The following is a 20,931-nucleotide window of genomic DNA, read 5'->3' as shown; positions in this document are numbered from 1 at the left end:
AAGACGGCTCTCTGAGCCAGGACTGTGCAAGGAGCTCTCTGGAACCCCATTTCACTTTCTTCACAAGGCGTTATAGTCACCACTATCCGTTCCGTTTTATGAGTGGGAGATTGAGGCTCTGACAGACCACAGAACTTGGCCAATCCCACAGCTGGGACGATGCTGGAATTCACCAGGTCTGGTCCAATTCCAGAGTCTGTTCCATCTTCACAGAAACAGCTGCCTCTGTGAGCAGGACCCACTTGGACCGTTGGATTAACGATGTACAGACATGCCCAGACTCTGTTCCTCATCTGTCAGGAGTCCGAGGAGGATGTCCCTAGTCTGTGACCAGCAGTCCCACTGTGGATGTTTCTCGACTGCTTTAGTTTTCTGTTCTAGTCCGTGTGGCTCCCTGCTGTAATCCCAGCCCCCAGCATCATCCTGGTCATCACTACTGGCTGGGCGAGGTAGACACATGGGCTGATGAACAAAACCCCAACTGCTAGTAACGAGGAGCCCGGGCTCATGCCATATGGCTCATGGGACTGGGGCAAAATGTTGGCTTCTAAGAGATTTTATAAGGAATTGAAATTCTGTCATTTTGGAGATCCCTGGTGGGGGGCGGGGAACATCATGGGCTTTGAAGCCAGCGAGACATGGAGTTGAATCTCGGCTCTTCCAGGTCCCAGACTTCATGTGACCCCAGGCAGACACTCCACCCTTCTGAGTTTCAGATTCCTCAGGTACAAAAGAGCAGCCATTGGCTAGCTGTCACACTGAATGAGATGAGGCAGAGTTTCTCAGACTGGTGTGTAGCTACAAATCCCCTCTTAAAAGAAGGCTTACAAGGAACAGAAGAGAAGAAGGGAGAAGGCAGGATCAGAGCCTGCCCTGCTAGGCAACCCCTACCCGACCTTGGTGGTCCCTGAGGGTACCCCAAATGTTTGCGTGACACTGTTTGAAAACCTTGAGAAAATTAGCATAAAGCTTCAGGCACATAATGGGCGTTCAACGTTCTGTCCCTTTCTTTTCCGGTGAAATCATGCCAAACAAATCTAATTCCTCTTTCCTGCATGACAGCCCTTCAGATATTTAGACACAGCTCTCAGCTCTCCCCTGAGTCCACTCTTCTCCCGAATGCACTTTCAGGGGGCTCTTAACCTTTCTCACAGGGTTTGACTTCAGCCCTCTCCCTACCCCACAATTAAGCCCAATTCTCGATGCCCGAGAATCAAACATCACTAACTCCCTGGGGTAAATTCTAGCTGCTAAGTTTTTGAACCCTCACAGAGGACTTGTTATTTATTCCCACTTCCTCTTATCCTGGTGACTTAGCCAGTAGCTCTACCCCGTCAAGGTCTTTCTGCCCATTTGTTTGCTGACTGCTGACTGCCATCCCTTTCCGGCTCATGCTATTTATGGCTCATCTATACCATTGATAAAATATGGACAGATTAAGGGCAGGTGGGTGGCACACAGGATCATTCCTCCCCACTTCTGGAAACATTCACTGCTGAACATCCAGAGAACTTCAGACATGGGGGAAACTTTTGAAACTCTGAGTCCAAATCCACTCCCATTTTTCCAAGTAGTGAGTGTCAGAGCTTGGCCCTGAATTGGGGTCTCCTGATTTCTCTCTGCCGGCCCCCAGCTGCGTGTGTGTAACTCTATGTACCCGAAGAGCCATTTGCTTAACTACCTGTGTCCTCACTCATTAGTCACCCATAATTGCAGTGCAATTCTTATTTTCACATCCTTGGCCACAGTTACCCTTCACAGAAGCCCTGGGACCTAGAGTGTATTATTGCCTCCATGTCCCAGATGAAGAAACAGAGCCCCAGGGAGGCTCCCTGACCTGGCACGGGGCTAGAGAGGGACAGAACCGGGGATGTGAACTCAGCACTTGTCATCCCATCGGTCCTCTCTGGCTGCTATTCTGTCTCCCCTCGACACGTGCTTCTTGTTCTTAGAACAGGACCTTCGCTGTCCTAGCCTCCGGAACCCAGGGAGAAGAGGTGTCTGTTGTTTTAAGCCCCCCAGTGTGTGGTCCTTTGTCAAAGTAGCTGGAGGAAACCGACAGGCCTCCTGTGTCCCCAGCTTGGAGACAGAGTACAGGTCCTGGTACAGGAAGAACTCCTGGTCCCTGGGGGTGGGGGTCACACTGAGCAGAATAAGAGCCTTTTGGAGTTGCTCCCCCCCAACTCATCTCATGTAGAGTTATCAGGTCTCTGAACGGGGGTGGAGAAAGACCTTCTCTCTCTCATCCCTTGGCCCCTGTCTCTCTCAGTCATTTTCAAGACCCAAGGCTCACTTTCTCGATAGAGCCTTTCTAGATGCCACACACGGGATGACCACCCCCTTCTCTGTGCTCCCACTGGCTGTTGGCCACAGATATCTTGCTTTAATAATAGCTCGTGTGTTTCCTCCTCTGTCTCACCCCTAGAGTGCAGACCCCTTGCAAGGGCTCAGATCTGATGCATCTGTTCCCTGAGTGCTGGGCTAAGCTCTGCCACCTACCAAATCTGCCAACCAAATGCTCGGGGGATGGCTTCTGCTCCCCTTTCTGTGGGGATTGGCATTAGCAGTCATCACCAATGGGAAATCTGGAAGCACACAGAAGGCTGATGATGGTGGTGGTATCTCCTGGACCCAGAGTTCACTGTTCCCTTAATGCTGGTTCCCAGGGAGATTCAAGTCACCCTCAGGCCACCAGTGGTGTATGTCTGTCTCTAGCCCCATGCACAGTCACTCAGCACTATATGACATCCAAGTATGGCAGCTTGGGAAGCTCCAAAAGTCTATGGGGTCTTTTAAAGGTCTACACAAGCCAGGTATGAATTGCAGATGAAACTAATGTACGCCCTTGGTGCTGTGTGACCTGCGCCTCAAGTGATTTATCCCAGATAATCCTCAAAACAATCCAGGAGACCCACTGGCCAAAGAAAGCTGAGGCTCAATAAGGTCGAATAATATGCCTAAGGAGAGGAAGCTAGTGCAGGACACAATCAGGATTCGAACCCAGGGCTTGCTGACTCCACATCCGGACCCCAAGTCTGACTGCAGAGTGAGTGGATAAGCCCCCCAACAGCAGTTACCTTCGTAAGAAGCCTTGAATCCCAGGGAGCTGCCGCTGCCATCGGTTTGGAACAAGAGCCACATTTGGTGGTTGGTGCTCACAATGAGATCTGGGACCGACGTACCTGTCAGGCTGTCAGGAGAGTGAGATTTAGAGATGTGCCCCCGACTCTGGCACCCCACGGAATGACTAGGAGCCCTGCCCAGTCAGGCAAATTCAGGGTCCACGGTGTTTAACACTGGAGCCCAGAGGCATGTGATCCAGAGGCTGGGAGGCTCACCACCTCTCCCCTCCGGCCATGGGCAGGGCTTGTGTTTACCCATGACCCCTTAGCCCAGACCCCTGGGCTTGCGAGGGAGACCTGTGTCCTTGCTTTCTCAGGGGCCGGGGTTAGGTGTAGCCACATCTACTGCAGGGGTGCCTACACTCCTGCCACCTTTGATTTCTCACGTGAACTACTGCAAAAAAGACACAGACAGAAACCCATTTCCCTAATTGATCCCAGCCATTCCTTTTAATGAGACATCTCTTTCTGTTCCATATGGAAATTTCTACTTCCATATATGAAACAAGGCTTAAAGTACACCAGTCACTCCGGGGCCACATTCTTTCTGAAGAACAGAGTTTAAGCATGGGGAGGATTCAACTCACATTAACCAAATACCTATCCAAGCCAGACAATTTTCCTTCCGTTCTCTTATTTAATGACCCCAGTAGCCCAGTGAGGTGGGGGTTGTGTTATCCCCACCGTATGGATGAGAAGATAAGGGTGCAAAATGGGCAGTGGCTTTCCCAAGGTCAGCCTGATGGAGAGTGGCAGAGCCAGAGTCCACAGCAGAGGCTGGGCTTTCCAGAAGGAGCCTGGCTTCCTCTTGCTGCTGAGACCAAACAGATCACCAGCACAGACCAGGGGGCGGTGGTGGAAGGTGTGATTGGATTCATGGGTCTTAATGCCTGCTCCATTCTGGGGTCTCAAAGCTTGTGGGGGGCACTGGGTTGGCTCTATGAGACGATCGGCACCGTGTGAGTGCTGTGGGGGTGGAGCTGGGATAGACGCCTGGGGCACACTGGCCTGGCCCGTGTGACACTGCAGGGCTAGGGTGCTGGCATTCTGTCGTGAGGAAGGATCGAGGCCAAGCCAGGGCTGGCGCCTAACTCTAGGGCGGCAGAGTCCATCTGACCCAGTTCTGACAGCAAAGGAGTCCAGCAAGTTTGCCATGCGTTTCCCTGAAGTTTGAGACGGATGCTGACCTACAGAGATCCGAGGGTGCTGGGGGAGCCCCTGGGCTGTTACAGAACTCGTTGAGAGCTCACTCAAAACTTACAGAGACCTGAGTGTAAGCCCTGGAGCTGCCATGCATTTGCTGTGGGGCCCAGGGCAAGAGGCTGAGCCACTCCGGGATTTTTCATTTCATGTTAAATGAGAGGATTGGGTTGTAGGAATCTTTCTGGCTCTGCTGTTCTAAGGTTCTCTCTGTTGACAGAGCTCACTAGGATTTTGTCCTGGGAGGAGACAGAACCAGGACCCTGGCCTTCTGAGCACCATACAGGGCAGGTGAGTGATGGGGATGAGCCAGAGGGGAAAGTGAGTATGATGGCTAATTTTATGTGCCAGTTTGACTGGGCCATGGGGTATCCAGATATCTGGCCAAACATTATTCTGACTGTTTCTGTGAAGATGCCTTTGGAGGACTTTAACACTTAAATTGGTAGACTGAATAAAGCAGATTGCCCTTCCCCATATGGATGGGCCTCATCTAATCTGTTGAAGGCCTGCATGGAACAAAAAGGCTAGCCCTCTCCCAAGTAAGAGAGAATTCTTCCTGCCTGCCTGACTTCCATCTGGGACGTTGCTTTTTTTTTTTTTTTTCCCTTTTTCCTGCCTTGGACTTGAACGGAAAACATCAGCTCTTCCCGGGTCTAGAGCCCCCTGGCCTTTGGGCTAAAAGGCCATCATCAGCTCTCCTGGGCCCCAGCTTGCCAGCCCACCCTGCAGATCGTGGGGCTTGTCAGTCTCCATTATCATGTGAACCGATTCCTTATACTAAATCCCTGGCTCTCTGTGTCTATCTTATTGTTCTGTTTCTCTGGAGAATCCTGATTAATACAGTGGAATAGGTGGGGGGAGGATGCCCTTCAGGCTCACAACCCATTCCTTTCTCCTAGGAGATTCCAAGTCCCAGCCATGTCACCTGATTCTGAGGGTAACGTCGTGAGTCCTTTAACTGCCCTGAAAGGATCTTCTCTGGCAGGTGTGGGGAAGGTGTGGGAAGTGCCCAGAGCAGAACAGCTCCTGCACAAGGCAGCTAGGACTGAAGAGCCATTTCTCCTTCAGCATGAAAACCAGAGGGCCTTGGCCAGGGGCTAGCCTGTTGGGGAAGGGGTATGGCACGGGATGCTTTCCTGCACTGAAGTTAAAAGGCATGAACTCAAGAGCTGGTTCTGCCACCAGCTAGCTTTGCAACCTTTGGGCCTCAGTTTCCCCACCTGTTAAACGGGGATAATGACACAACTAAATGAGATATCTGATGTGAAAGTTCCCTTCCCAGTGCCTGGGCACACAATGGATGTGCGGTGTATAGGAAAACTTCCCCACCCCACCCATCTGGGTAAGGGAGATGAGAGAGGTCAGGCCATCTGTGCCAGGCCACATGCACTGAATAAGCGTGTTCTCCTGTGTTTATGTCAGGCTAATGGTGGCGGGCAAAGGAAGATCCAACAGAATGGAATCCCAGGACAGTGCGGCATTATCCTCTCCCTTGACTAGACCATGTGAGCCTTTTTTGGCTCACAAATTGTGGCCACTGTGTGTACGGGGTCCTGAATCCCTGACACCATTCATTTCCCAGATAGTTCTGAGCTTGCAGGGAGGTCAGCAACCACACTTCCACCGTCTCTGTCTGAAGTCAGACTGCCATGGATGGACATGGCCTTGAGGAGAAACCGGTGGGTGGCAGAAGCAGGGGCCGCGCAGAAGCAGCCCACCACATAGAATGCTCCAGGTGCACACCCAGGACCTCAATTCCCCTCCTCCCTGAGAAACTGTTGTTTCTGCCCACTTTTCCTGGGAGTTCCTAGAGAGAATGTGGCCAGTGCTCTGTTTCCTTCAGTCAGAGGAGAGGGGCTGGTCCCCTGGCTTGATGCGGCGTGGCCCTGGGGACCAGACAGGACGCAGCGCACCATCCCACCACCCCCAGGCCAGGACCATGTGCTCCCCGCCCTCCGGACCACAGCCCCGCTTCACTTACACATAGAGAACAGTTTTCTGGTCTCCGTCCTGCCCGCCGTCCCCGACCGTCAGGGTGTCATAGCCCCTCTCCAAGTCAAAGTCCTCAAAGGCCAGCTTGATCACCTGGGGAGGGAGCACTGGGTTAGGGAGCAGGCAGGGGCTTCCGGGAGACACTCATACAGCTCTGGGAAGTCCCCCCATTAGGTCCTGATGCCCAGAGTCCCTGGGACACCACCTCAAGCGGAGTGTTTTCACACCACCTTTTGTAGTGTGAACTATTTCTCTCCAGGCCTTACGGCCTCTGGGGTCCCCTGATGTTTTCCAAAGATGTTCACAGCACATCTGGCCAATTCTGGGGGCTGCCATGGCAACATCAGGCACATCTGGCTGGCTGTGAGAAGATTAGATTCTCTCTTCATGCTTTAATGCACAGAAGTCCCCCTGGACTTGGTGGCAATTTTTCAAGCCACATGTGGAATCTCAGCCATCTTGCCGGCCCCTGGGGACTTGCAGAAGTTTCTCTTAGCCTCTCCTCTGCCTGCTTTTCTCTATCCTCTTTTGTTTATTCGTTGAATAAATGAATGTTTCAGGAAGGAGGTTTCAATAAGATTCTTCTCTCTTAGTTTGTGTTAGTCCTGCCTTACACAGTATTTACTAAGCGCACACCATGTGCCAAACTTAGGAGGTGGGGTTTCAAAAGTGAGCATGGTCCCTGCCCTTGGTGACAGAATGTACACCGAGAACCACCAAGCCCCTGCCGGGTGGCAGGTGTTCCAGTGAGGGCTGTAGGTACACAGGGCAGCCTGGGGCTCATAGAGCCTGCGGTGGGGGCTGGAGGAGGTCTGTCTGTGAGGGTGCTGTCTGAGGGTTCTGAAGGCTGAGGAAGATGGTCAGGCCACAGGGGGATGCTGGGGGATGGAGGGGGCCATCCTAAGGAGTCAGATGCACAGGGCCTGAGTTTCGGCAGAGATGGGACATTCCAGAACAAGTGCTGACTGCCTGTCAATGGAAGGTCTGCAAAGTGAGCACAGCCACTGGCTGTTTCACCCTGGGGGACAATGTGGCTGGGCCTTCAGTGCAAGGAGGGGACTCAGGAAGGTCCAGAACTTGAGAAAGTTGCCTGGAGCTAAGTCCAAAGAGTCTTAAAATCTCCCCTGGCCCAAAGAGCTGGGGCTTATTCGGGGGGGGGGGCGGGGTGGGTAAGAAAAGTTTCAAATAGTGGGAGACAGGGGCACATCGGTGTTTGAGAAAAACGTCAGTCTGGCAGCTTGTGTAGAAACAGATGTGGTAGGAGCAAGGCCAGAGGTGGTGGGGGGGGGGTTCCCGTCCAGGTGAGTGATGGAGGAGGGCGGTGGGGCTGGAGGAGACAGCTCTTAGCAGTATTTAGGGCTTTGTGACTGCATGGGTGTGGGAACCAAGGGAGGGGGAGGGATTCAGGATGACCTGTGGGCCCCTGGACGGGTGGGAGGTGGTGCCATGCACAAAGATGGGACACAGGGAACACCACTCCTAATGGCTAATCTGGGCCTCTTTTTGTCTGTTTCATTTTTTAAAAAAAGTTTTTATTTAAATTCCAGTTAGTTAACATACAGTGTAATACTAGTTTCAGGGGTAAAATACAGCGATACCACACTTCCGTACCGTACTCAGTGCTCATCACAGCAAGTGCGCTCCTCAGTCCCTTCCCCCGTTCCCCCCTCCCCTATCTCCATCCCCTCTGGGAACCATCAGGTTGTTCTCTAGAGTTAAGAGTCTGTTTCTTGGTTTGCCTTTCTCTTTTTTTCCCCCTATGATCATTTGTTTTGTTTCTTAAATTCCATGTATGAGTGAAATCATATGGTATTAGTCTGACTGACTTGGTTTGCTCAGCAGTATACTCTCTAGCTCCATCCATGTCCTTGCAAATGGCAAGATCTCATTCTTTTTAAGGGATGAGTAATATTCCATTGTAGATATCTCCCACATCTTCTTTCTCCATTCATCTGCGGTTCCAATGTGGTGAAGATCTTCCATCTCCCAGTGGGGAGGCTGGAGGTGTTCCTCTGTGTTCCATTCTACGACTCAAGAAGTAGAGAGTTCCATGGATGGTTCTTTCTCATTGTGCAGGTCTCCTCGGTGCAAACCCACATACTGGCGGGGTGCTGGCACAGCCTCACTCCCTGGTGCCTTCAGGGACCTCAGGAACCACCTGCTGCCACACTGATTCATCAGCCCGGCTGCCATGTCCGAGGGCCCCTCCACACAGAGAGGAGCATCTCTGTATAAGAACACCCGTGAGCACAGAACAGTAAAGTGGAGGCCGGAAGAAATGTTAAAGGACGCTTCCCAGAAGAAATGAAGCCGGGGCTGAATTTGGGAGATGAACCCAAGTTAGCTAAATGGGTAAGGAAGGGAGAGCCGTCAAGAGAGAGCGGGGTAGGCGAACGGGCAAAGGTGTGGGACACGAGACTCATCAGAGACTCCAAACGGATCTGCAGTGGTTGAATGCAGAGGGGAGTGGAGGCTGGTGCTGGGAGGAAGTGGGAGGAGCAGAGTAGGAAAGGCTGTCTGTCCTGCTGTCGGTCATGATTGGGGCTTTGCCCTAAAGACAAGGGGAAGTGATGGAAGGGTTGTGAGCAAAGGTGTGACGCACAATTTTTGTTTTCGGAGCAACAGCACTGAGGGATGGTGGGAAACCAGGAGAGCCATCTCTGGGCTGTGGCAGTCACGTGGGGGGAGGGGGGAGGTGGGCCTGCAGCAGGCAGCGGCTGAGGTGTGCTCAGAAGGAGGGATGGCATGGAATGGTTGGCAGTGAGTGGGGATGCCTTCGCCCCTCTGATTGTCCCACTGCCAGGCCAGCTCACCCCTCACGCTCCCTGATGGCCAATGGCAACATCATGGGACTATCTGCTCGTCTCGGAATCTCCTTCCCCTCTCAGCCTCCCTGGTCCTGTCCTGACGTCACCATTTCCCAGCCAGATGCACACCGAGGGACCCGGGGCATCTGCTCCCTGGGGCCCTCCCCATTGCAAGCCTGTGTGGCTCCCTGAGCTCCTGGGCATCCCCTCATACTGGCCCGTTCACAACTCTGGTTGGCACAGACCCCTCCTTCCCTGCTGGCTCCGCTAGCAATGTCTCCTCCCTGAGGCCCGTCTTTTCCAGGCGCTCCCATACCCTTCCTCACCTCTGGGTCCGCACTTACCTCCTGTACTGGCACTGATCGGTTTACCTGCTCCTCCACTACACTGGGAACTTCCGGGGGCAGGGGTGGGCAGGGGCCAGGTCTCCCTGTCTCTGATGCCCCTGCCTGTCACTGTACCAGGCAAAGGCCAAAGGCTCAGACAGTGCTGAACCAGACAACATTTTCCAAACCCTTCCCAGTTCTCCAGCACCTACCAAGGGCTAGGCCCTCGGTCCCCCACTGGAGTTACTCTCTAGAACATAAGACTGGCAAACCATTTCTGTAAAGGGCCAGAGAGTAACTGTTTTGCCTTGTGCAGACCATAGGATGTCTGTCTCAACTACCCACCTCTGCTGCTGTAGCATGAACGTAGCCAGAGACAGTATGCATGCGGTTTATAAAATCAAGCAATGAACTAATTTGGGCCCACAGGGGTGAGTCTGCCGACCCCCGGTCGAGGAGATTCTTTGAGACACTTAATCACAGTTTTTGATCATCTTCTCTTATGAGATTTCCTCACTGCAAGCGCGGACCCCTTACCACGTGCTCGACACTGTTTGGAGCAGTTAGGACACATCAGTTCAGGGAAACTCACAACAACCGCTACTAGGAATACCTCCATTTTACGAATGGAAAAACCATTCGTAAAATGGAGGCCCAGAGATGTTAGGCAACTTGCCTTAGATCACACAGCTGAGTGGTAGAACTGGACCTCACCAGGCAGCCAGAGGCCAGGCTCTTTGCCACTCACTGCCTCACAGCTGCCCCAGAGAGGTCTCAGTTCCACTGGGTAGCCACCATGACTGACCCTCCCAAATCTTCCCTCAGCTCTTTTGCTGAATCCTAGCAGCTTGGCAAACACTTGCTGCATATAAAATCCGGCAAGGCCACAGTGCCTTCTGCAGGAGGAGGGGCCTGGCCTCTGCAGGGAGTGATGGCCCTGGATGCACACTCTCGCCACCATCACCCCCTTCCAGCCAGCCTCGGGGCAGAGGACACTGGCTCACCAAGCCACCTCCAAAAGAGGGAGTGTAGGATTGTTATGTCTATAATGGGAAAATACTGCTTTGAAGGCCAGAACCCAGAGTCATAAAATGATTCACATCACTGGTTAGAGCAGCCATTGATGTGAACTGAATTTTAGGGCATCTGACCCTAACGCAGGAACTAATTACAGCAAGTAGACCGTACAACAGACTAACATTGCAGTGTTGGGACAGCCCCCACTGCACAATGTACTGATGCTTTCATTTTTTTTCTCCTCTTCTTTGGCCTTTGTTTAAAGACAGGATCTTATAATGACTCATTAACTAACATGCAGATCAATCAAACTCACAGAGTGTCTTTCTGAGGCAGGAGAGTGGCAGCACGTGAAATAGGTGTGATCAAAGAGGCATATTTGTATATGGCTCACACACCTAATTTACACCCATCAGATAAAGCGATAAACGAACCCATCATCTAGGACGTAATTACTGAGCACCTGCCGTGTGTCCAGCACCGAGCTAGCTGCTTCCCGGAAGTTATCTCACTTTCCTGGCAACTTAGAGCCGAATCCCAACACTGAGAGTCCGGGGCAGATGTGAGTGCTGGGGATCACAAGGAAGGGGGAAATGAGAGGGGGGTACACGGAGGAGGCGGATGCGCTGGGCCTCGCATGATGGAGGAGGGTGTGGGCTCTGTCCAGGAGATGCTGGGAGCATTGAACTGGGAGCGAAGAGCAGGGCAGGCAGCCGGGGTAGGGGAGGGGTGGGGGGTAAGAGCAGCCTGGCTGAGTCTGCAGTTGGTTTTTACCTGGCAGGCCAGAGTGCATGGTCTGGACTTGATGGTGAAGATGAGGGGAAGTTACAACTCAGCATGAAGGGAGGGTTGGAGGCAGGGAGACCGGCCAAGAGGCTGGTCCAGGGTCCAGGAGTGGCAGGAGGGCTTCAGGGGAGCCTGAGTCTGTGTTTGCTGCAGAGGGCAGGAGAGGGCAGGGGTCTGGAGACTATAACCTCAGCATACAGCTGCCTTCCCGGAACAGCGGGGGATGGGAGCTAGACCATGGCGGGGGGTACCCACACTGGGTCCAGGAGGACAGTCCTTGCTTCCTGAACACTGCCCAGGACCACCCAAAGGACAGGGATCCCAGGTCTGTCAGCCTGTGCCCGATGCCTTGGGGAGGCTGCAGAGGATCTGACTGCTCACAGGCATTTTTTTTGGAAGCTGGAGTCTCAGAGACCTAACCTGAGACAGTTTTGTCCAATGACTAAATTTCTGTAAGAGCCTCCTTTCTGGGCTCCTTGCCTCTGCTGTCATCCTTCACTCTGTATCCAAACTCTGTGTCCCAGGATCCCTTAAAGCAGGGGTTGGAGAACCATGGCCCTTGGGCCACATCTGGCCTACGGACTGTTTTTGTATGGCCCGTTGAGTTAAGACATGTTCTCACATTTTTAAAGGTTTAAAAAACAAATAAAGCACTACAAAGAAGAATGTGCAACAAAAACTTCACGTGGTCCTCAAGCCTAAAATATTTATTATCTGGCTCTTTACAGAAAAAGTTTGCTGACCGCTGGTGTAGAGCAAGGTTTTTCAAATCGGGTTCCCAGGCACCCCAGGGTTCCATAAACGTACCTGAGCAGCCATCAACCAAGGTAGAGCAGGAGCCAGAGTGAGCAGAACCCTGCTCCAACCAAAGCAGCTCCTTTTGATCTAGTTCATGTTTTGGGATTCTGTGACAGACACGGACAGTGGTTTACTCAATGTCTCTCCCTCAGTTTACCCATGCTTAACAGAACTCTGAGTTTGGAGTGTGGCAATGTACTCAGCTAACCTCAGAGCTAAGAGCTAAGTAACAGGGTTCTGGGCAATGAGACACAAGCTGAGGGGCCCTCAGGGCATTTTCCCACCTTTCTCCTTGCTTTCCTGGAATGCAGATGTGAGGACTGAGCTGGAGCAGCCTTCTTGTGATCATGAGGACAAGAGCCACACACAGAGAATGGCAGAGGGAAAACCAGAAGGTAATGCAGACCCCAAAGGAACTGCTAAACCAGCCCTGGACTCTTCACCTCTAGGCCTTTGGTATATGGGAAATAAACTGTGCTTTGTTTCAGCTTCTGTGGAGGCATCTTCTGTAGTTCATAGCCAATCGCAACCTAATAGCTACAGGTTCTGAAGAAAGACTTTCGTCACCATAGAAAAGTTTGCCGACTCTTGACCATCAGGATAAAGCTTAGCATCTTGGCAAGGACAGCCCAGGCTGAAATGGCTTTCCTAGCTAGTTGGAGCTCCCTTCCACATTGCTCTGCAGTAGTCCCACTTTCCCTATTCCTCCTCAGAGCACTTTTCTGAGCTCCTGAGGGCTGACCTTGGCCCACCCAGCCTTGGTTTATGAATTCTGTCAGTTTGACCATTAGCTCCAAAAAAGGAAGGGAAGTTCCTTTTCCTGAACATAGCCTGCACAGTGATTCCTGGCCCGATCTTGCTGAGGGCCCAGGGCAGGGTTGGACAGGTGGCTCCCGGGGTGGGGAGCTGGGGAGGCCAGAGGGAAGGCTGACCTTAACCCCAGGAGTTCAAGCAGAATGGCCCCCAGGATCCTTGAGAAGGCTTTGGAGGAGGCTGGGAAAGAAAGCCCAGGGGCAGTGCTTGCTTCGGCAGCACATATACTAAAGAAAGCCCAGGGGCAGAGACTGAAAACTTTCAGATGTTTTGGAACTTTGGTCACTACTTCAGGTTGAATTTTGGAGGCTTGGAGAGTACCAAACCTGTTCATCCATTCATTGGCTCTTTCACTCACTGATTGATGAGTTCATTTATTCACTTAGTCATTCAACAGTTAAAATGCACTTGCCACGTGCTGGGCTTTGGGAAGGAAATGGCAGGCAAGCTAAACATGGCCACTGCCCTGAAAGACCCCACAGTCTGGAAGAGGCGATGCATGAGTCTGTGGAAAACACCATACAGTGTGATGGGTGCTGGAGTCAGAAGGGGATGGGGCAAGTATGAGGGCCACGGAAAGTCCTGGCTAGCAGAGGCCAGGGCTTGCCTTCAAGAACAGAGGAGGGGGTGTGGGGACATCCAGGCCACAGCCAGGTGTGGGGACAGAGGAACACTAAGAGGTGATGTGAGGTGAGGACAACTGTAAGAGGAACAGAATCAGGTTTAGGACTTGGAGGAGGCCATTAAGGGGTCATGAGGAATGGGCTTGGGGCACTTGGGGGAAAGCCCTCCAGGGGCCAGCATCTCACATGGGGCCCAGCACAGACAGGGCATGAGTCAATGTTTGCTGAATGAGTAAGTGAGTGAGCAAATGGGCCAGCAAATGTGCCCCTGACATTTGCACTAGGAAGCAATCATTTGCCTGGAGAGTGATTTCCCAATTCTTCAGGTGCACAAAGGGAAGAGTGACACTGGTAATCCCTGAGGAGGGAATAATCAAAACCCTGTTATCTTTGGCTTTGAAGTTCATGAAATGAGCTTTCCTTTCTCCCTCCAGTCCATTCTCCCACCCCCGACTCTTCCCCGCCACCCCCCATCTGCCTTGCTTTTACTTCTTCTCTTGTAAAGGTGGATTGACTCTCCTGCTCAAACCCAGCAAGGTTCACATACAAATCAGATCATAGGTCTCAAGTTCATCCTGAGGAGCTGCAAAAGAAAGGCCGATGTGTGCAGGTAGGATGCGGGTCTGGGCTTTAGTTCTGACCGCAGAAATTCCATCAGCACGTCTTCCGGGAGGCCCGGCTGAGAGGTCCTCAGAGAAGGAGGCCCCAGGGCCCCACGGGGGCAGGGCTGTACCTGAGGAGCCACCTGACATGGGGCCAAGTCTCCTCCGTTAATCATTAATGTATTCAAATACCTGCTGAGCTCTTCCTATGCCAAGCACTGTCCCTGCTTTCAGGGTGCTCTTGGGCCATGGGCGAAGGAGATTCTAAACCCAGTGCGACATGATATGCACACAGACAAAAGGTGCTGATGGAATGCTGTACGAATGGAGGAAGAACCAAGATCTGGTGGAGTTAGGAGGGCTTCTCAGAAGAGGGGGTATTTGGATTGTGTGTTAAAGGGGGACAGGAACTTGCCTGGAGGGGAACGGAGGCACACTGGGACAGGGTGTGTCCAGACAGAGGTCTGAAAGGGCCGCGTGTATCTATGAACCAGGAGTTCAGCGTGGCTGAAGCCAGGGCTGCCGGGGGGGGGGGGGGGTGCGGGGGTGGTGCTGTGCACTTTGCTGTGAGGCAAGGGGGTCGTTGTTTAGCACACAAGCTTGGCTGGTCAGAGCCACCAGGGCGCCCTTCAAAGGCACCCATCCCAGATCCATGGAATCCTATCTTGGAGGAAAGAGCTCTGGAATTTGTGTCTTAAGTTCTCTCCAGGTATTTTTCTGATGATTAACCAAATTTGGGAAATAGTACTGTGATCCCTCCAGGATCCCGCTCTAAGTAGAATGTGAGTAGAATGACTATAAGGACTAAGGTAGCCCAAATGGCCAAGGTGGGGCTCACATTTCTTGAGGACATCTCAACCAAAGGGAGAATGTGGAACCCATCTGGAGTAGGCCAACATCACTTGCTCTGAGCCTTCTTTCTTCTCCCCGAATCTGCCAAGCTTCCAGGAGGATGGCCTGGGTGTTTTTCATTGTTTTATTCTTAGTTTACTGAGTAAAGACATACTCCTCCCCTGCCGCTCCAATAAGACTGTAAGTTCTTGTCCCCACCGTGCATTGCTGCATGGTCCATAGGTACTCAGTCAATGCTGGTGTCTTGACATATTCTTGGCCATTTCCACACCAGAGCATTTCGTTTCTCTTTGGACCTTCTTACTGCCCTTGGGGGGCCCTAGTTACTGGAACATTCACAGCCCCCTCTCAAGCTCAGTCCGCAGAGGTCCTACAAGGGGGATGGAATTCCAGCAAGAGTCCTCATGTCCGCAGAGATCCAGGTGCCTGGATGAATAATCATCTCATGATCATAAAGAGGGGCAGACATGTGTCCTGCTCTGCACGCTTACAGGTAAAGTAAGGTAAACATCCCAGCCTCTCCTAATACCAACCTTCTTCACATGTTCCATTCAAGAGAGCCCCTGCATTCTCGGTCCATGTGCCTCTCACTTATTTCAGATCCTCCTACATCTTCACTCTCTTCCTCTTCGCCGCTCTGCCCTTAGCCTGCAAACATATTCCAGTTTCCAATATTCTAAACAAACACTCTAAGCAGCCCCAAGCTTTCTGTCCACCCTATCTCCCTTTCATGCCCTTTCTCCTTCCTTCACGTCACCTTGAGACTTGTCAGAGGGGCTGTCTGGGCTCCTTGCTCCTAGAGACTCCCTTCCCCTCATTCTCTCCCCACCCCATGGCTGTTTCTGCCCCCAAAGCTTCACTGAAAGGTCCTCTTCCAAGACCAAAGCCAACGGTCTTTTTTCAGTCTTTCCCCAGCAAGACCTGTTCCTTTCCACCATTGTCAGACATATCCTGCTTAGAAATTCTTTCTCCTTTCTTCTCCTACCTTATGCTGCTCTTCCTCTGGGTCTTGCACTGGATTTCTTTTATCTATAAGGATGGTGTTTCCAGATCCATTCGGAATCTTCCAATTCTCTTTGCTCTCTCCAGGAAGTGTTCTATTCCTTAGGCTTCTCTTCTCACTCATGTGCTGAGGAGGTAACACTCAATCTCTCTACTGAACCCAGATTTACCCGGTTTCCAACTGGGTAACATCCAAATGTCACTGCATGAAACAAAGGCACTTCAAATGCACCCTGTTTTCCTCTTGACCCTGTAAAACATGTCCCTCCTCTTCCATTTCCTTTTGAAGCTTCCCATCGGTCCAAGTCAGAAAATATCGCATCATCATTCGTTTGTTCACTGAATCAATGTTTGCCGTATGCCCACTACGTGCCAGGCACTGTGCTGGTCACCTGGCAAACAATGTTGAGTAGGACCCTCCTTTTCCCTCCATCCTCACATCCAGTCAGCCACCAAGTCCCATTCCATTCCCTACATTTCTCTTAAATCTGTCTCCCCCTCAATGTTTCCAAAGCCTTGGTGGATGCTCCCATTTTTCTTACTTGGGTAACTGTTTCTGCCTCCTAACTGGTCTCGCTCCCTCCAGGAGGGAGACCTCTCTAATCCTCTCCACTGCTGCCAGAGTCATCTTGTAAAAACTCAGACCTTCCTGATATTGCTCTGGTTCAGAAGAAAGGATGACCCTCGTCCTTTCCAAGGCCGACCCCAGGGCTGTCAGTCCCATGCCCTCCCATTTGCTCTGGGGCCTTGTTCCATCTAGCAGCCCAGCCCAGCTGCTGAGAGCATGGGCAGTGGAGCCGCAAGGACTGGGTTTAAATCCTGGCGCTTCCACTTACTGGCTACGCACTGTGGCTACGTTTCCTATACCGATTAACCTAGCCACGATTCAGTTTCCTCACCCATCAGGTGGGTCTCTTACCACCTAATTAATTGTGCTATGAAGAGAATGAAATAAAAGCATTTATATAGAAGGCTTAGCTCAGTGCTTGGCATATGAGCTACTTAGAGTAAGACATAACTATTGTTGTTACTACCAACAGTCTAGCATTTCTGCCCTTAAAAATCTGTTTCAGGACAAAACCCAAGCCTCTCTGCCGAGCATGTAGGTTCAGTATGATCTGGATCCTGTGACCTTTCCATCCTCATCTTGACCCAGACATGCTGAATTCCTTTCAGTTCTGAGAGGTTGTTCCAAACTTCGGTGCCTTTGCACAGGCATCTACTCTGAGTTATGGATTTCCAAGCTACTCATCCTTGCAGATGCTGCTCAAATGTGAAAACTTCCCTGACCTTCCAGTCAGTGGCTCCTTCCAACATTTTCCAAGATAGCAAACTGGACACCCCTCCATCAGCATTTACCCATGCTCTAGTTTTTTATTTGCATGCCTGTCATCCCTCCTGTGTACATGTTCCTCAAGGACAGAGATCATATCTATAGTCAAAGAATGAGCGAGTGCTCATCTCATAAGACATATTGTGAACTTGGAGAGACTGGGCTTTTCGTTGAGGGGGACGTTCCAAGGGTGATTGGACAGGCAGTCCTCGACACACCTGTATCTCTCCTGTGGGCCAGTGAACAGGGTTGGGAACACATTATGCGTCTTCCCTGATGTTTGCAGGAAGGCAGCTCTGATTCTTCAGTCTTGGATTTCTGGTTGCCACACTCACACCCTTCTTTCTGCACACAATGCTCCCTGGCTCTCCTCCAGTGTGATATCAGTAAGGTACTCCCTTCAGCCTCTTTGGGCTCCTCAGCACTACCTGAAGTTCATAAAGAACGCATGGAGATGACAAGAACATCCTTTTTCACAGCTTGACTCTGAGGGAGTACCCTTCAGAGGGGCTGGCTTCAGGAACCCAGAATGGCATGACCTCCTGCAGGACATGTGAGGGAGTGACTGATACGGAGCCACTGAACTCCACACACAGGGTAAGACTAGCTCTTCTGTGGGGCCGGGGGGGAGGGTGAATCAAATTTTTTCTCAGAAACTTCTCAGGCCTTATTTACACTTTCCCCTGCACCTCACCTTCAGGTTCAAAAGAAAATTGAGATAAGCATCTTTAACAATAGCCAAGAAAGAGCCTTCTCATCAAGAACTTAATAACCTTGTGATAGGAAGTCCTTCTTCTGATCCAGACTCCATCCCCATGTGGCTGAAGCATCCTTCCCCATTGACTAGGTTCATCATCAAATGGTTTGATGAAATGTGAGTCTTTCTTTGTAATATGCCTTGCAGAGAAAATCTGTTTCCATTGTCCCCAGCACTGTGGTCCTAAGCACCCTGACCAAACAATTTTAAAATGTTGAGTACAATTTAAAAAGGAAAAAAAAACTTTTTTTTTTTTATAAATTAGTAAATGTTATGAACTGAATTATATCTCTCTAAAATTCATATATTAAAGCCTTAACCCCCAGTGTGATGGAATTTGGAGACGGGGCCTTTATGGAGGTAATTAAGGTTAAATGAGGTCATAAGGGTAGAGCCCTAATCCAATGGGATTGGTGTCCTTATAAGAGAAGCAGAAGACACCAGAGAGTTTCTCTCTCTGCATGCATAGAGAGTAAAGGCCATGTGAGGAGGAGGCCATCTACAAGCTAGGAAGAGGCCTCACCAGAAACTGAATTTGCTGGCACCTTGATTGTGAACTTCTAGCTTCTAGAACTGTGAGAAAATAAATGTCCCCTGTTAAGGCCACCCAGTCTGTTTTGTTTTGTTATGGTAGCCTGGGCAGACTAATAAAGTAAGAATACTCAGAGTCCAAACCCAGTGAATGTAGCGACCCAAACTGTGACTCAGAGCATGAAGCTGGCATTGGCCTCGGGTGCATATTTAAAAACTGGTGAAGTAGAGCTCTGATTTTCAGGGCCTTGTGGAGAAGAGGGAACAGGAGACAAAGGTCAGGACCCACAAAGGTGAGGACTCTAGTATGACACCCCGGAATAAAGTTGGGCTGATTAAAGTTGCACCCATAGTGTGAGGGTGAGTGAGAAGTTAAGACTGCCTTCCTTCTCATCTGCCACTACTGCCCTCTGGGTGGATCTGGAGGCTGATTACTTATCTGAGACCTTGACACTAAGTGGACACAAACAAAACTTCCCCTGAGACTCCTTCACAATAAGTCTACCTTCATATGGGTTTGCATGTTACTTGGGTGGGTTGAAACCTTCATACTGAGAATTTAGTATGAGAGGTTTCTGGCTGGTAATGCTCCCAGGCACTGGGCAGAAGTGAATATAAATTCTCTCTGGGAGAAACCACCTTCTACCCAGGTCTCAAAGGAGTCTCACAGACAGAGTTTATGATTCTAACCACATAGAATTACAGACAGGACCAGGAAGGAAACATGTTCTGGGAGGCAAGAAGTGAGAAACAACAGACAACAGAATCAAACTTGCAAAGACTTCCAATATTGGGATTAACAGATACAGAGTATAAAATAAATATGTTTAACATATTTAAAGAATTAAGGAACATATGAGTAGGGGGCAAAATACTATAAAATATGATCAAGAACACTTTTTAAAAACCAAATATGATCTCATAAAATATGAATGGTGCTACTTGAAATTAAAATAAATCTTCAGTGAATGAATTCAACAGAGGTTAGATGTAGCTCAACAGATAATTGGTGAAGAGAATGACAGAAAATTATAGAAGTTAAGAAACACAGAAGATGAAGTGAGAAATATTAACATGTCAGGCTTTCAGGAGCAGAAAAGAGAGAGAATAAAGGAGAGAAAACAGTTGAAAAGACAATGACTAAAAATTTCCCCAAACTAATGAAAGATAAAATCTACAGATTCCAGAGCTTAATGAAGTCAATCAGGATAAATGCCAAGATATCCACAACTAGACACTTGATCATGAAACTGCAGAACAATAAAGACAAGGAAAAGACCATAAAAGCAGCCAGAAGAATATCATACAAAGGAATGACAATAAACTTACAGCAACAATGGGAGCTAGAAGACATTAGGATAATATTTCCATGGGCAGAGAGAACGTAATTATCAAACAAGAATCAAATACTTAGTGAATAGCAGTGTTCTTTCAAGAACAAGGGGAGAACAGACATTTTAAGACAAACAAGAACTAAGAAAGTTTGTCATTAACAGGACAATAAATTCCAAAGCATGTATTTTGGACAGAAAGAAAGTAATTCCAAAGAGAAGGACTGATATGCAAGAAGAAACAGTGAACAAAACAGTACATGTGTGAGTAAATCTAAATGGACATTAGTTTTATTAAACAAGAGCAATAATGACTTGTGAGCAAAAGAAAGGCAACATGAAAATATACACGCCATAGAGTATGAACTGGGAAGGAGTAATTAAAGTCAGTGTTCTAAGACCTCTGACTTTTCAGGGGGAACACAAAATTACTATTTACATTAGACTTTGCTAAGTATGCATATTAACACTAGACATCTAGGGTAACCCTAAAAAATACAAATGATAGTATAATTTAAATGGTCTAACTTTTCCAGTTGAAAGACGAATTGCCAGAGGGGATTTTTAAAAATCCAGCTATACACAAGACATATATAAAGCATAAGGAAGTAGAAACGTTGAAAGCAAGAGAACAGGAATGATTTATTAAATCAAAACTAAAAAAACCAAAAACCAAACAAAAAACTGATGGAATAGGCGGGGGTAAAAGCTTTAAGGTCAAAAGCATTACTCCAGGTAAAGAGAGTCATTAAATAACTATTTTTGAAAAAGCTCAATTCACCAGCAAGATATAAAACTCTCAGCTTGCAAGCTCTAACAGCAGCCTCAAATATATAAAGCAAAAACTGACAGAATTTCAAGGAATATTAGGCAAACCACCATCATAGTGGGAAATTTTAATTTGCCTTCTCTTACAGTTGACTGATAAAGAAGGCAAAACAATGAAGATATAAAAGATATAAGCACAATTAGCAAGGTTGATGTAATGAAGATATTAGAACACAAAAACTGCAAAATATAGCTTATTTTTTCCAAC

General features: G+C 49.6%; 1 protein-coding gene across 2 annotated transcripts in view; it reads right to left on the bottom strand.

The window, feature by feature from the left end:
- The window catches only part of CSMD2 (CUB and Sushi multiple domains 2), a 588,524-nt gene that overhangs the window by 249,251 nt on the left and 318,342 nt on the right, over window positions 1–20,931 (bottom strand). For both annotated transcript variants that reach the window (XM_088023017.1, XM_028113838.2), the window contains exons 11-12: window positions 6,307–6,410; window positions 3,078–3,190 (exon numbers count right to left, since the gene is read on the bottom strand). In XM_088023017.1, coding sequence (XP_087879143.1) covers window positions 3,078–3,190; window positions 6,307–6,410 — 217 coding nt within the window. The remainder of the gene's footprint in view (window positions 1–3,077; window positions 3,191–6,306; window positions 6,411–20,931) is intronic.

Source organism: Eumetopias jubatus, unplaced genomic scaffold (assembly GCF_037043125.1).
Source record: "Eumetopias jubatus isolate StellerSeaLion01/CBP00866 unplaced genomic scaffold, mEumJub1_p1.0 scaffold_4, whole genome shotgun sequence".
Taxonomy (NCBI): domain Eukaryota; kingdom Metazoa; phylum Chordata; class Mammalia; order Carnivora; family Otariidae; genus Eumetopias; species Eumetopias jubatus.
The sequence above is the reverse complement of the archived record's forward strand: the minus strand, read 5'-3'. Positions and strand labels throughout refer to the sequence as shown.